This window comes from Trematomus bernacchii, unplaced genomic scaffold (genome assembly GCF_902827165.1).
Source record: "Trematomus bernacchii unplaced genomic scaffold, fTreBer1.1, whole genome shotgun sequence".
In the NCBI taxonomy this organism is placed as follows: domain Eukaryota; kingdom Metazoa; phylum Chordata; class Actinopteri; order Perciformes; family Nototheniidae; genus Trematomus; species Trematomus bernacchii.
In genome coordinates, this window is record NW_022987869.1 from 982,561 (window position 1) to 996,156 (window position 13,596).

The 13,596-nt window shown below is 44.7% G+C and overlaps 1 protein-coding gene across 1 annotated transcript; it reads right to left on the reverse strand.

Annotated features, from left to right (window-relative positions):
- Positions 1–55: 55 nt before the first annotated feature.
- slc16a6b (solute carrier family 16 member 6b) lies at positions 56–10,196 on the reverse strand. Its single transcript, XM_034113710.1, has 6 exons — positions 9,951–10,196; positions 8,637–8,884; positions 6,207–6,350; positions 5,331–5,459; positions 1,323–2,228; positions 56–714 (listed from the first exon to the last, which is right to left on the reverse strand). Exons 2-6 carry the CDS (start codon positions 8,866–8,868, stop codon positions 440–442), a joined length of 1,686 nt encoding a protein of 561 aa, XP_033969601.1. The 5' UTR covers positions 8,869–8,884; positions 9,951–10,196; the 3' UTR covers positions 56–439.
- Positions 10,197–13,596: the final 3,400 nt, after the last annotated feature.

Sequence of the window (13,596 nt, forward strand, 5' to 3'; positions counted from 1 at the left end):
CATACCTCACCTGAATTTAAAGAAATGTATGAACAATCACACAGTTGACAAAATCCCCCACTAAAGCCATATTTTATTTAAAATACATCATGAAAGCAGCCCAGCACTTAACAGGCAGGAGTGGCCTTCAATTCAATAAAAAACAAATGATCATCATAATATCATTATAAACTGTTTGAATCAAAGTAAAACGCATTAAGAAAAGGTCCTCTGCGCAGACTGCTCACACAGGCAGGACGTGAGTGGGTTTGGTACGGAGACACTAGAAATAGTTGTGATTGTGGATTTCTGCATTCCTTAAACCATCCTTGGTGGCTGCCAGTGTTCGTCGTGGTTCTACAGTTTTAGGGGGAAATGCCTTTGGCCTCAGAGGAGAGACTTCTCCTAAAGAGGGGACTTCAAGCTTTTCAGAATGTGAGCGTCTCTGATGTCGTGCTGTTCACATTACAGACTTGTTGTTCTGATCCACAGCCTGTCTGAGTGAACTGTCCTCAGGGGCCAAGTCCACGTCCAAAAAGTCTGGCTGGCCACTGTCCTGCGACATTTTGTCCTCTTCCTCTGTGCACTTATCTTCCTCTCTGTTGGGCCTCTGTCTCTGGCACATGCCGGCCTTGGCGGGGCCGACCATGGCCAGGCAGACGCCGCTGAGAGCCATGCCCACAGCAGAGGAGAGGAAGGCAGCCCCGTAGTTCTGAGTGACGTCCACCAGCACTCCTGCAGGACCAGAGAGGGTTAGGTGGAGCTGCTGGACAACAGATGAAGGCATTCTTGTCTACTGGCATAGGAAAGGATCTATCGCTTGTTTGAAGGCCTTTACACACAGTGTGACGGATAAATGACATGTGAAATACTCACCTGCTAATACGATATGTCTGTGGCTTTTTTATAATATGTGGAAGAAAGGAGTGGACCTGGTATACGCTGCCGGTTCAGTTATACAGTGCGCCGTCTTCATTAAGACTGCAGAGCCTTGCTGTTGTTATTTTTGAACATTAATATATAATATAAATATAGATGCAACTCACCTGTACCAACAAAGTTTTGTGTTAAAGCCTTTATTTGCGATTGTTAAGATAACAAATTATTTCCTTTTTTCAAAAAAGTCGCTTTTCAGCTGCCTAATATTAATGCTCTGTGTAAAAGTAATCATGAGGATAAAATCACTTTGAAGATTATATTGACGTGAAAATGCACTGCTCCAAAATTGCCCTGGATGCGTAAGGCCGTGAGGGGGTTTCCCTGTGCTACAAACGCCTCCATGTGTGTGATGATAATGAAGGTGGACAGGGTAAGAGAGAAGAAGAGGAGTAGAGGATCTTTACCTCCTAGTGGCGGCCCTGCCAGCCCAGCAAAGCTTTGGATGAAGAGGTACACCCCCACAGAGGACGCCATCTTCTCGATACCAACCACTTCCTCCTCAGCCAGCATGGGGATGTGAATGGAGCCGACGGTGCCCACGAAGTAGCCGTAGAGGGCGCAGCACACCACCAGACCCCAGAACTCCCAGACCACAGCGAAGGCCAGCAGCACCAGGCTCAGCAGCAGCACGCAGCCCAGCAGCAGCAGCGTCTTCCTGCAGCGCACCCTGCTCAGCAGCACCCCGATGGACAGCCGGCCCAGGATCTCAGCCACAGCCATCACAGAGAGCATGTAGGACGCCAGGCCGGGCTCCACCCCCCGGCTCTTGCTCAGCTCGATGACGTAGAGCTGCGGGGCGAAGAAGCCCAGCGTGGCGAACATCCCAAAGAGGGAGTACCAGATGAAGGTGGTGTCTCTGAGCACAGAGAAGTCCAGGAGTCTAGGGCTGGGACGCTGTAGAGGACCCGCCTCCAGCTCTGCCAGCACCCCCTCATCCTTCTCCTTCACTTGGATGGTTGGTGTGGACATTGAAGACTCTTTGTCCTCATTGTCCTTCACCTCCCACTCCACCAGAGCCTGCCTCTCAGCTCCTGCAGTCCTCAGGTCTGAGCTGGAGGCAGAGAGGGAGGTGACCCCGGAGTCCTCTGAACCCTGGGACCCCCCTGAACTGATGGAGGTCCTGGTCTGCTCATTCTCCAGCTTATAAACAGTCTGCTGCTCTTTGTCTGACTCATGGTGCTCCTCTACAGGCTCCGGGTCAATAATGATTGGACGAAGGAGAAGCCCACAGCCAATCACACAAGCCTGAAAGGTTCCCAGGACAACCAGACAGTAGCGCCAGCCAATGTGTTCCTTCAGTGTGGTCAGAGCTGTGGACAGAGGGAGGCTTTATTGTTACCAGATAATCTCCTCTCTGTGTTTCCTCACTAAATGAAGTCCCCCAGACTGCTGAGCTGCTCCACCCAACTCTTCCGGACGTTTCTGTCTCACAAGCCAGTAGCCACCCTCTCTTTCCCTTCCATTCATCTGTTCCCCTTCCTCCATCATCTTTACCCACACCCCTACATCCCTTTTCCCTCCTCCTTTCCTGTCTCCACTATCGCTTTCTATTTAACCTGTCGCATATTTTTTGTCTCTTTCTAGGTACCGTCTTGGCGGCTTGTATTCAGAGCATGCAGAACAGCTGAACCGCCATCCAATGCAGGCCCGGTTCCACAACAAAATGACTCAGGGTGCATCTGAGATTAGAGAGGGTGCAGTGGTAAAGTGCTATTTTTATAAGTGGGGAGTGGACCTAACACCCTCTAGGGGGTCCTCACCTCCTCTGGGGGAGTCCTCACCTCCTCTAGGGGGGTCCGGGGTCATGCTCCCCCGGGAAGATTTTTTTTTAAATATTGAAGTTAAAAGCATCAATCTGGTGCACTTTGAGAGCAACATGAAGAGATCTATGGATACATCTCTCAAAACCATATGAAACAGAACTGTAAACAGATTAACTTTATGGATATTTTACAAAGCACTCTCCTTTTAAGACCGAAATGTCTACAGGCATAGCAGAAGATGGCATATTTTTTACAGGAAATTCCAGCCAATATCTGTTTTGAAACCAGGAGCTGCAAAATGAGCGCCTTACCCCACTGTACAGGCGAGTTGGGTACTTTTTAAAATATACCTGGGCAGGCTCTGTTTAGCCGAGGTCTTCTGGCACTTGCGGGCCGCCGAGGGGTGGCGTGTTTGGGGCAACGAAGGCGGCTGCTCCGCCTCCGTGGGCGAGGCAGGGCAAAGCCGGCGAGTCGGGCGGGAGGACGTTAGTGTCCACGACAGTGGCCGCAGGTAACGTAATGTCCCCATGATCTGAACTGTTATTACCTGCAGTAGATGCAGTGTTACTGCTGGCGATAAGGGCTGGTTGTTTTAACCATTTTCTGTTGTCCATCATTGACTGCTGTGTAAGCACCTTGCAGATGACGAACGCGCAGCGGCACAGGTCACGCGCACCTGACATGATAACATTACTTACCGTTTAAATTGACCAAATAAATGCAGCAGACAATGTTATTCAACCACAATTACAATTTATTTTATTTCAACTATATTCTTCTTATTATTATTCTTATTATTATTATTGTTATTATATATGTAATATTTTTCCCTTTTTTTTTTTTTTCACTTTTCATTTTTCAAATGAGGGTGTGATCCAATGTTACAGTTAGTAATTGGATCCCATTGATATCAGTCTGACTGTTCACTCATACACTCCTCAGAGCTGGATTCATTTACTGCTGATACTAACCCATCTCCTACTGCTGCTGCTTCACAAAAATGACTTGCGAAACACGGTGTGGCTTTGTGAAGCACTCAACGAGTCTCACAAAGGTTATTTGCAAAAAAACAAAGGTGTGTAGACACGTTTCTCTTTGAGGTGAATAGGGCCTCTTGCTAACAGTGTACTGAAGTAAATAACCTCTGCATTGCTGTGGCAAATTGTCCTCCACTGGATTTCCAAATATAGCTGTACATAGGAACAAAGAGAACTGGATACTGCGTTGGCAGCAGGGCCCCGTTCATTTCTATGAAAATGCTCAGTTGCGCATGAAGCCAAAATGGCCTGACTGTAGATACAAAAGTACCTCAGTAATCTGGGGATCTGAACCCATGGAATCTATTCATCACCTCAGGTCTCAGCTCAGTCGGATGAATGGAGAGGCTTTAAACTCATTGTATAACATGATCTAAATAAGGACCATAAAAGCGTTTGTACTGGGAAGTTTATTTGGCTCAAAAGAAATGATGTGCTGATTTATAGAGACTACCCTGTCCAAATGTAAATCAATAGGAATAAGTCTTTTTGGGCCCATGACGTCACGGACTTACATGGAAGTTGTAGTACTGCCATTTGGCCACTATCCGCTCACTTCCTGCTACTATCTACAAGAATATGGAAAACATTTAGCTAAGTTTCCAGTATTTCTCCAAGTCTCTCCCGAATGACTGAACTTCTCACCTTATCCCTAAGGGAGATGCCAGCCACCCTGTGGAGAAAACCCATCTCGGCCGCTTGTATCCGCGATCTTGTTCGGTAGACAGAGAGCTTTGCCTTCTGGCTCAGCTCTCTTTTCGTCACAACGGTGCGGTAAAGCGACTGCAGTACCGCTCCCGCTGCTCCGATTCTCTGGCCCATCTCTCGCTCCATTGTTCCCTCACTCGAGAACAAGACCCTAGATACTTGAACTCCTTCACTTGGGGTAAGGACTCATTCCCTACTTGGAGTGGACAGTCCATCGGTTTCCTGCTGAGAACCATGGCCTCAGGTTTGGAGGTGCTAATCCTCATCCTAGCCGCTTCACACTCGGCTGCGAACCGATCCAGTGAGCGCTGAAGGTCGCAAACAGATGAAGCCATTAGAACTAGGGATAGACCAATTATTGGCCTTTCCGATATTTCGGATATTCAGCATTTTACAGATTATCGGTATCGGATTTTTTTTATTGTGAAAATAATAATAATAAAGTTGGCTCTGAGAAAGTCGCATTTTTGTCTGTGGTCTTGAGCAATGTCCCGCCCACAGTACTATCTGATTGGTTACACATCACAAGTAACAACCTATCAACACTGAAGGCATCACGCCACAGATTTGCATTTGCAGACTGGAGCATCTGAGTGAGCGGTGTCCCGAAGGTACGGCAGCAGGTATTGCCGAAGTTACAATAAACACATGGCTCGACATTATTAGCGGCCTTTTTTGCTTAACAAAAACAAACACTAAACTCATGAATTCACATTATTTTCCTGTAGTACTGGTATTTTGTCAAGGAGTTTTGTGAAATTGTTTCGTTAATTACAGCTCAAACAAAGCGCTTCGTGATAGTTGGATGAAATGCAGACGGCTCCCGCGCAGATTCATATATTCATATCTACAGAATTTCGCGGCAACTTTTGATAAAAAGTTTTTAATACTGCCGAACACCCACCTGGAGCAAAGGCGAATATAGCGAAAGGTTCTCCGGAGGAAGCGACAGAGGTGACGAGGGCTCGCCGTGTGGAGAAGTACTGGGCGAGGATGGTGACGGTTGGGAGGAAGGTGAAGCAGTAGCCGAGGCCTGCAAACAAACGAGAAGAGGAGAAGGGGACATAACATCCACTGGCCCAAATGGAAGGAACACTGCATGGCTGAGTCAAAGATCAAGGAGTCAGGTCCATCCTTTGTCAAAGGTGGCCGGCTGCGTGAGATGATTCAGCTTTGCTACCGCTACTGCTGCAAGACAAAAGGCATGTAAAGACAAAAAAAGGGAGAGAGGGGAAAGGTTTTTAAGTTAGCTGCGGTCCATTTCAGAGGCAATTTATTCCACCTATTTCATTATCATCCAATCCAATTTCATTCAACTTATTAATTCACTCCTCTTCAGCCCCTTCCTGTTCCGACAACCGTGATCTGAAAGGGAATTGTATGTTTTCCGCTGCAGTGTGAACAGGAAAAAACTGTGCTTTTCAGGCTCTAGCTCCGAACCGGCCCTGGAACCGCGTTGGTGTGAAAGCCCCATCAGTCATGGACAGTTATGGAAGAAACAGATGTGGTTGTTAACACTGCTAGGAGCCCTTTTAGTTCATTTATGACCAGTGGTGGACTTATTACCTCCTACCTTAGTATAAAGTAGCAGGAAACTGAAATACTAAAGCAAAGTACCTCAAATTGTATGAGCATAACAGTCATACTGCAAGGATACACAAAGCCAGAAACACACATAAACGGATGGATGGACGGATGGATAGATGATGGATGGATGGATGGATGATAGATGGATGGATGGATAGATATCATATGTATGATAGATAGATATGTTAAGTACCTGAGATAACTCCAATGGTGACATACATCTGGTTGATGGACCTGGTGAAGGCGGAGCTGATGGTGCCCAGGCTGATGAGCAGGCCTCCCACCATCACCACTGAGCGGTGGCCAAAGCGGTTGCTTAGTATCGTGGCGAGGGGGGCTGGTTTGCACAAAAAAAATATATGAGTTGCACAAAACCATGACGTGGCCTCTGACCAATAAATAGTGGACATATGTATGTGCACAAAATACACCTGGTTACTCAAAGATGACTGGACAACATGTTTACATGCAGCGTAATAACCTGCATAAATCAACATTTAAATGCAGCAGGTCAGAAGCATATCACACATTTGCAGACTTTCATGCCTTCTTCTCTCTGTGTCTTTAATAGCTTGTGCATGGGTAAGGCTGGCGTCACACTGTCCCGACATTGACACCAGATGGACACACGAATATGGAATTGTGAATTTCGCACGAAGATGGCCCCGAACTTGGTCAACAGCCAAGCAACAGCCGAAGCAAGTACGATGCCTACAGAAGGCCACATGATGGCACTGGAACCACACACTCCATCATGTTGTTTCCATAGCAACAACAACTTCCTGTCAACAGCGTAAACTCGCCTTCAAAATAAAAGCATCTAAATAAAACAGGAAGTTAACCTAAATTACATTTAAGACATACAACTGCAACGAAAGTAACAAAAACAACGTAATATCCTTTTCAGTTTCACAGATCACAAATTGTACTATAATACGATGGCTACACGACGGCATTGCGAGGGCTTCACGTAGTCGTGTTGCCTTCCTAAGACAATCGGGCAGCTTCTTGTTTCCTTCGTATTGTCTTCGTGAGGCGAAAATGATGGCACCGATGATCAGACGAAGTAAAGACGAAGATGACACGATTTGACAAGATGCCCTCACGCTGGCCTTACGAAGGGCAAAATGGACACATGAATTCAACACGCAAATGAACCTTCGCAAGGTCTTTCGGCAATTTTTTGGCATGCCAAAGATTTTGCCACCGCTCACGAAGTTGCTGCCGGAGCCTGAGAAACTCCACCGGCGGTCATACGATGGCTTAAGATGCCCTCACGAACGGCCCGATGTTGTTACGATCAGAGCCGAATTTGAACATTTCCTTTATCGTGTGTCCATCTGGTGTACATTTCGGGACAGTGTGACGCGGGCTTAACTGTAGGACAGACTCTGTGGTAAGGCCACAGCTGTTCCTCACAGCACAAAGCTGTATTTTACAAATGCCACATTTTCATGTGCGAAGACAGACCTAATGAGTCTGAGGTGATGAAGTTACAGTTGTAGTTTCTGTTAAACATTGAATATCTCAAATGATCTCATTTAGTTGATCAATGCTGACTTTATCAGCAGAAAATGAATCGGCAACTAAGTAAGTCAAGCAGAAATTACTCGTGGTTCATAGTCAAATGTTATGTTACACTAAACGGTAGGGCTGCACGATATTGGAAAAAACAGACATTGCGATTTTTTCCCCCCTGCGACATACAGGAATTGAAGAAAAGACCGTTTTTTCCCCCGCAAACCATCCTTCTTTTAACTTTAATGCTATACAATTGGTATTTTTTTAACTATATTTAACCAGATGAAAGATTTTAGTCATGGACGTCTGGATCTTAAGTTATCAGAGCAACAAGCTGAGCTAGCTCGGTTAGCAGCGCCGAACTGCCCTGGAGAAACACATGAAACTACTTTATTCAGTGTTTTTACCTTTAATCACCGGGTCCGTTTGTTTTGGAGATTTGATTGTGATTGGTGGTTTGCTGTGCATGCAGAGCCTGCATGTCACTCACTCAAGTACCCCTGACATGAGAGCCGCGCAAGTTTTCCTTTTGTAGCAAGCAGCAAAATAATTGTTATAATAATAATAATTTTTTTTTAAAAACGTCCTGCGATGTGAATATCGCACATGCGCATATCGCGATTATCGTCACGACACGATATGTCGTGCAGCCCTACTAAACGGATTATCTTTGCATTTTGGACATTTGCCAGATAAAGCACACAAAGAGTGGTGTCAAGAGGTGTTAATATGTGGATATTATCCTGATGACATTTTTTTAAAATATCATATACGTTTGTTTGCCACTGATTTAATATTTAAGCAATATTCTAAAACCAAAGGAAACATTTAATTGTTTTTTGTGGAGGGAGCCTTTGTGATGCTAATTTCCTGGTCAGCGTACACAAATATGTCATCACTACTAATCTCTTAGCATGATGAAAGCAATCATTGGATGCAGCCCTGTCCGGAGTAATGAGGTCTCCTCCAATGTGCCGCTCTGCTCGCTGTCACATCTTTACTCTCTCTGAATAAAGTCTTTGTATTGCACATGTCTGTCAGTGGAAGAAGCAGATTACAAACTAAACTAAAAGAAAGGAAACATGTGAGGGAAGTGACTGACCAGTGAAGGTGAAGATAAAGACACAGATGGAGATGACCCATGACACCCGGCTGTTGCTCTCTCCAAACTCCTCCATCAGATCCTGGAGGAAGACACCCAGGCTCTTCAGGGCCCCATAGGTGCAGACCTCCACCAGGAAGAAGGCCAGGGCCACAGCCCAGCCCCAGCCGCCATCAGGTACCTCTGGGTAAACATTTGCAGCCAAACAGCGCTGGAAATAGGGCCCCCTCATGGCAACAGCACGCCACCTGGAGGAAGAAACACAGATGACATCAGTGACCTCATTTTAGACCTCATTCCTGCACCTCTCTTTAGGCCTTCTTTATTTTCTTTTTCATATTTGTATATGTATTTTACTGAGTTTGAATAGTTAATTTTGAAAGGGGTTGTACTTTGTCTTTAACCAATTATTAGCAACATGATAAATACACAGAATTACTTCAAAAGAATTACAATTAATTAAACATCACCATTGAAGTGTAACTTTTATAACTTTCCTCAAAAAGTGGAAAGCCAAGTGTATTCATGGGATCAACTGTCCCATCGGTCAACTCTGCCTCTGAATTCTAAGAAAAACGCTTTGCATGGGAAACTCGACTTCAGGAAACAAAACACCAGCTGGGTCAAGAAAACACTGGGCTATCTCCTCCCACAAACTTGCACACACACACGCACACACGCACACACGTTGAGAGTAAATCAAATGTTTTATAGTTATTACAGGCACAGGAAGCGATTTCTTCCTCTGAAATATGAACAGGTTTTAGTAGATATAAGTCACATACTTTATTGACCCTAATTCAAGTTCAAATACTTTTCTTGGCATCAGCCGTATCTCTGTACAGCTTAGATTTGAACTAAATGACAGACAGTTGACAACACGTATGGGAAAGGTGAACAGGCATCTATAATAATGTGATTACGCCTATTTGAGAGCATTTGGAATGGACTTTCCTGTCTGTGATGTTACACACTGTTTTTGACAATGTGATCCCGCAGTGCAGAGGAGCAGGGATGATGTCAGTGTGCCGCAGCAGCCTCACCGACCGGTGGCTTAACACGAAGAGTAGTCTACATTTACATAAGCCATTTTTCAGGTGATTAATACGCATATATTGATAAGATATATTGGCGTGTCAATTAAAGCCTGTGTTCTGGCTCGTTATTGTCTACTTAAAGTTTTCTTTGGAATGCCATCCTTAAGCAAGCGGGACAGCTGCCCGCTGCCGCCGGGCTCCGTGAGCTGCTGGCGGGCTCCGTGAGCGGAGCACACAGCATTCTCAGCTGCCATGATAACATCTTCATTTGACTTACCGACAGGTGACAAGAGAAGTTAGAAAAGCAGCCTTCTGGTGAAATAAGGCCGCGTTTCCTATCTTGTCGTCATTTCATTGTCACGTTGCTACCTATTTAAGCAAGTAATAATTTAAGGCAAATAGAAAAGCTGGTATTGTTTTGGTTTATTTTCGCTCTACAGCCGCATCTATCTCCTGTGAGTCTTGCTCCGCCTGTGTTGGCACTGCAGTCCTTTACCGGCTCAAGCCGGTATTCATACGGGGGCGCGCAACCTCCCCGGCTTCATGAACGCGCAGGGCGTTCCTCGTGGTGAGATATGAGAGACACGGGAAGTCCTTCTGCGGCGCGAGGATAGACTGTACATGTAAAGAGCGCGAGCTACATCAACAAATGCGGAACTGTTCTGATGCTGCGTTTAGGTGATGGTGAAAAAACATCAGGAATTAAGAGTTAACTACCTCAACGACATATCCTCAATCATAAATAGGACTGGAATTGTAAATATGGTCACAAGATAACATGTGATGGGAAAAGTTTTTATCGCACATTTAAATTGAAATGTATGTCGTTTTTTTGGACTCCTCAAGAAATTCCTAGAATATGGGCCTTACAAATAACTAATCTACGGCGTGTACGTGAATACAACTCCAAAGCAAACGCGTAATCAGGGCGCGCAGATGGGTTGAACGGGTTTGGTTTATTCCAGTTGAGAGAGGCAGCATCCGGTCCACCGTTCTGTGTGTGTGTGTGTGTGTGTGTGTGTGTGTGTGTGTGTGTGTGTGTGTGTGTGTGGTGTGTGTGTGTGTGTGTGTGTGTGTGTGTGTGTGTGTGTGTGTGTGTGTGTGTGTGTGTGTGTGTGTGTGTGGTGTGTGTGTGTGTGTGTGTGTGTGTGTGTGTGTGTGTGTGTGTGTGTGTGTGTGTGTGAGACTTCCGTTTAAACTAGGATAGACTGGGGCTGCGTTTCACTTGTCTTATTTTTCATTTCCTCGCTCCTCGGTCTTGGTCTCACCGGAAGTTGATTTGTCTGCGCCATCTTGAGTAGCGTCCCAATGGCCTTATTTTTGCCGGAGGAGCGATAATGGAGGAGCTATAATCGAGGAACCACCAGACCATCCTTCGATGAAATCCTCAGACACTCGCCCCGCCCCCTTACTGTGTATCGCTCACTGATTGGACGATGCAGCGCATGCACTGATCTGGTGCTTCTTGACATGAGAGCAGTTTCCCAGCGGAGTGAAGAAAACACATGAAACTCACGGGACTCACTCCTCAGTTCATACTGTGTTTTGTTTCAATTCATGCATCATTCAGTTACAAATATGTGATATATCTGAACAACAAAGTGGTCAAAAATTATTTTATTCATTTATTGGAAACATTTTCATGATCGCTTTTTCCGTTTTACATGTTCATTTATTGTCATTTCCATTCAGTCAGTCATTAAGTGCTATTTAACATGTTAATTTGCTACATATCCACACAAACAGACAAAGTGTGCAATCCAATGAATGTTAATCTAACTGGGTTTTGATAGATAACATATCTCTTTTTCTTCTCTCAATTATTTTATTTCTATTGTGCACTCTAATCAATATTAATCTAACTCTTGCTCGTTTATACATTTTAAGAATGGCGTTTATCTTTTTTGAGAATTAGTTCTTATTTGATTTGATTTATTTGGGTCTACAACAGATGATACAAATGTTTGTGTCAGTAAATGTATACTAACAGAGGCGGGGGTGTTTGTGAAAATAACGGGGACCGAGCTGGCTGCTGTCAGACGATCAGCTGTGCAGCGTCATCACAAACGGACGTCGCTTCACGTGACCCCCGAAGGAAAGGACGTCCCATTGCTCTTAAAACTCATTTCCCTGCTTCTCGTGGTTTCCTTGCGTCTCTCCATGCTTCCCTGGTGGGAGGGACTAGTCGCAGGGAAACGACGCAAGTGAGGGACGCAAGGAATCCATTTAACCGAAGTGAAACGCAGCCTGGGGCCCGTTCTCATTTCATCAAATGTCCCTCCTCGACTCCTCGGTCCTCCGGTAGTGACCCGGAAATGAATTTTAGCGCGCGATGTTGAAGGACATCTAATTTCTCGAAATGCACATCGAGGACCGAGCGTCGAGGAGGCTCTCTGGAGGAGCTAGGAGGGGGGATATATCCAGTCTCTGATAGTGTTACGTTATTATGAGAGTGCTCTGTTTGATTCTGAAATTGTATATATAAATATATACATATGTGTGTGTGTCTGTGTGTATGTCCGCATCTGTAGCCTGTTATTGTCTCATTATACCGCACTGTGAATGAACTAAAAGTAAATATATAAGTCGTCATGAACACATCTGTCCATCAGACAGAGGGCTGCTGTGCCTCCTGTCATCATTAATGGACGTCTCTTTAAAATGACCGCTCAGAGGAGAGGAGTTCTCATTTCTCTAACCGCCTGCTGCTTCCCCTCCTTTCTCCTCGGCTCCCCTCCTCGGCTCCTCCGCTCGCATCTCCTGTGGGCGGGACTAAGTCTCGAGGATAGGAGTCGAGGAGGGACATTTGATGAAATGAGAACGGGCCTAGGGCCGTGGCCGTTTCTCATAGGCTGCATCTCACTTCGGTTAAATGGAATCCTTGCGTCCCTCACTTCTGTCGTTTCCCTGCGTTTAGTCCCTCCCACCAGGGAAGCATGGAGAGACGCAAGGAAACCACGAGAAGCAGGGAAATGAGTTTTAAGAGCAATGGGACCTCCTTTCCTCCGGATCGTCACGTGAAGCGACGTCCGTTTGTGATGACTCCGCACAGCTGATCGTCTGACAGCAGCCAACTCTGCCCCCGTTATAACACCCCCGCCACACATTTACCGACACAAACATTTGTATCATCTGTTGTAGACCCAAATAAATTAAATAAGAACTCATTCTCAAAAAAGATAAACGCCATTCTTAAAATGTATAAACGAACAATAGTTTGATTAATATTGATTAGAGTGCACAATAGAAATAAAATAATTGAGAAAAAAAGAAGAGATGTGTTATATATCAAAACCCAGGATCTAGTGATATCCAAGCAACAGAGCTTCATTTAGCATGATACTTGTGTGGGTTGTACATGAAACCACTTGGTAATATATAAAAATATATGTATTTTGAGTTATGATCAATTGTGATTTAAATCTTTATCTAAAAAGTAAAGCTGATGATGGATTACTGTGGTGGAGTTAAAATAACAATAGCCTATTTCTCTTTGAAATGTGATGGAGTAAAAGGATAGTAACTGTGATTATTCATGTTAAGTACCCCACAAGTAACTAAAACGTATAGTACTTGAAGGAAAGGTGTAAAATGTTTCCATAAATACCAATATCACACACTACAACACAGACACCCCTTGTTGTTAAATACCAACCATGTGCAATATATTTGTAATTACATTTTCGTAGAGCTTTGACTTTTTCATCTGAATAAATATTATAACTAGATGGTTTTGTTCAGCATTGCCAGCTTCACTGTTGAGCTTTATGTTGTGCCCAGCATTCTCCTGTCCTGTGCTCTGAAATCAAAATGTGGATAAGCATAAAACAACACTAAAATAAACACTACAATACAACTTGTTATTTGTTTTTTGACAACAAAGGTTGTTCATTTGTGTGTATAAATATACAACACAGGCTATA

What these genes read in the sequence shown, in the direction of transcription:
- slc16a6b (XM_034113710.1), bottom strand. Translation starts at nt 8,868, where the DNA reads ATGAGGGGGCCCTATTTCCAGCGCTGTTTGGCTGCAAATGTTTACCCA. An exon ending in TATATTCGCCTTTGCTCCAG is followed by an intron (nt 2,229 to 5,330) that starts GTGGGTGTTCGG and finishes CTCTGTCCACAG; the next exon opens with CTCTGACCACACTGAAGGAA. An exon ending in GGCAGGGCCGCCACTAGGAG is followed by an intron (nt 715 to 1,322) that starts GTAAAGATCCTC and finishes CTGGTCCTGCAG; the next exon opens with GAGTGCTGGTGGACGTCACT.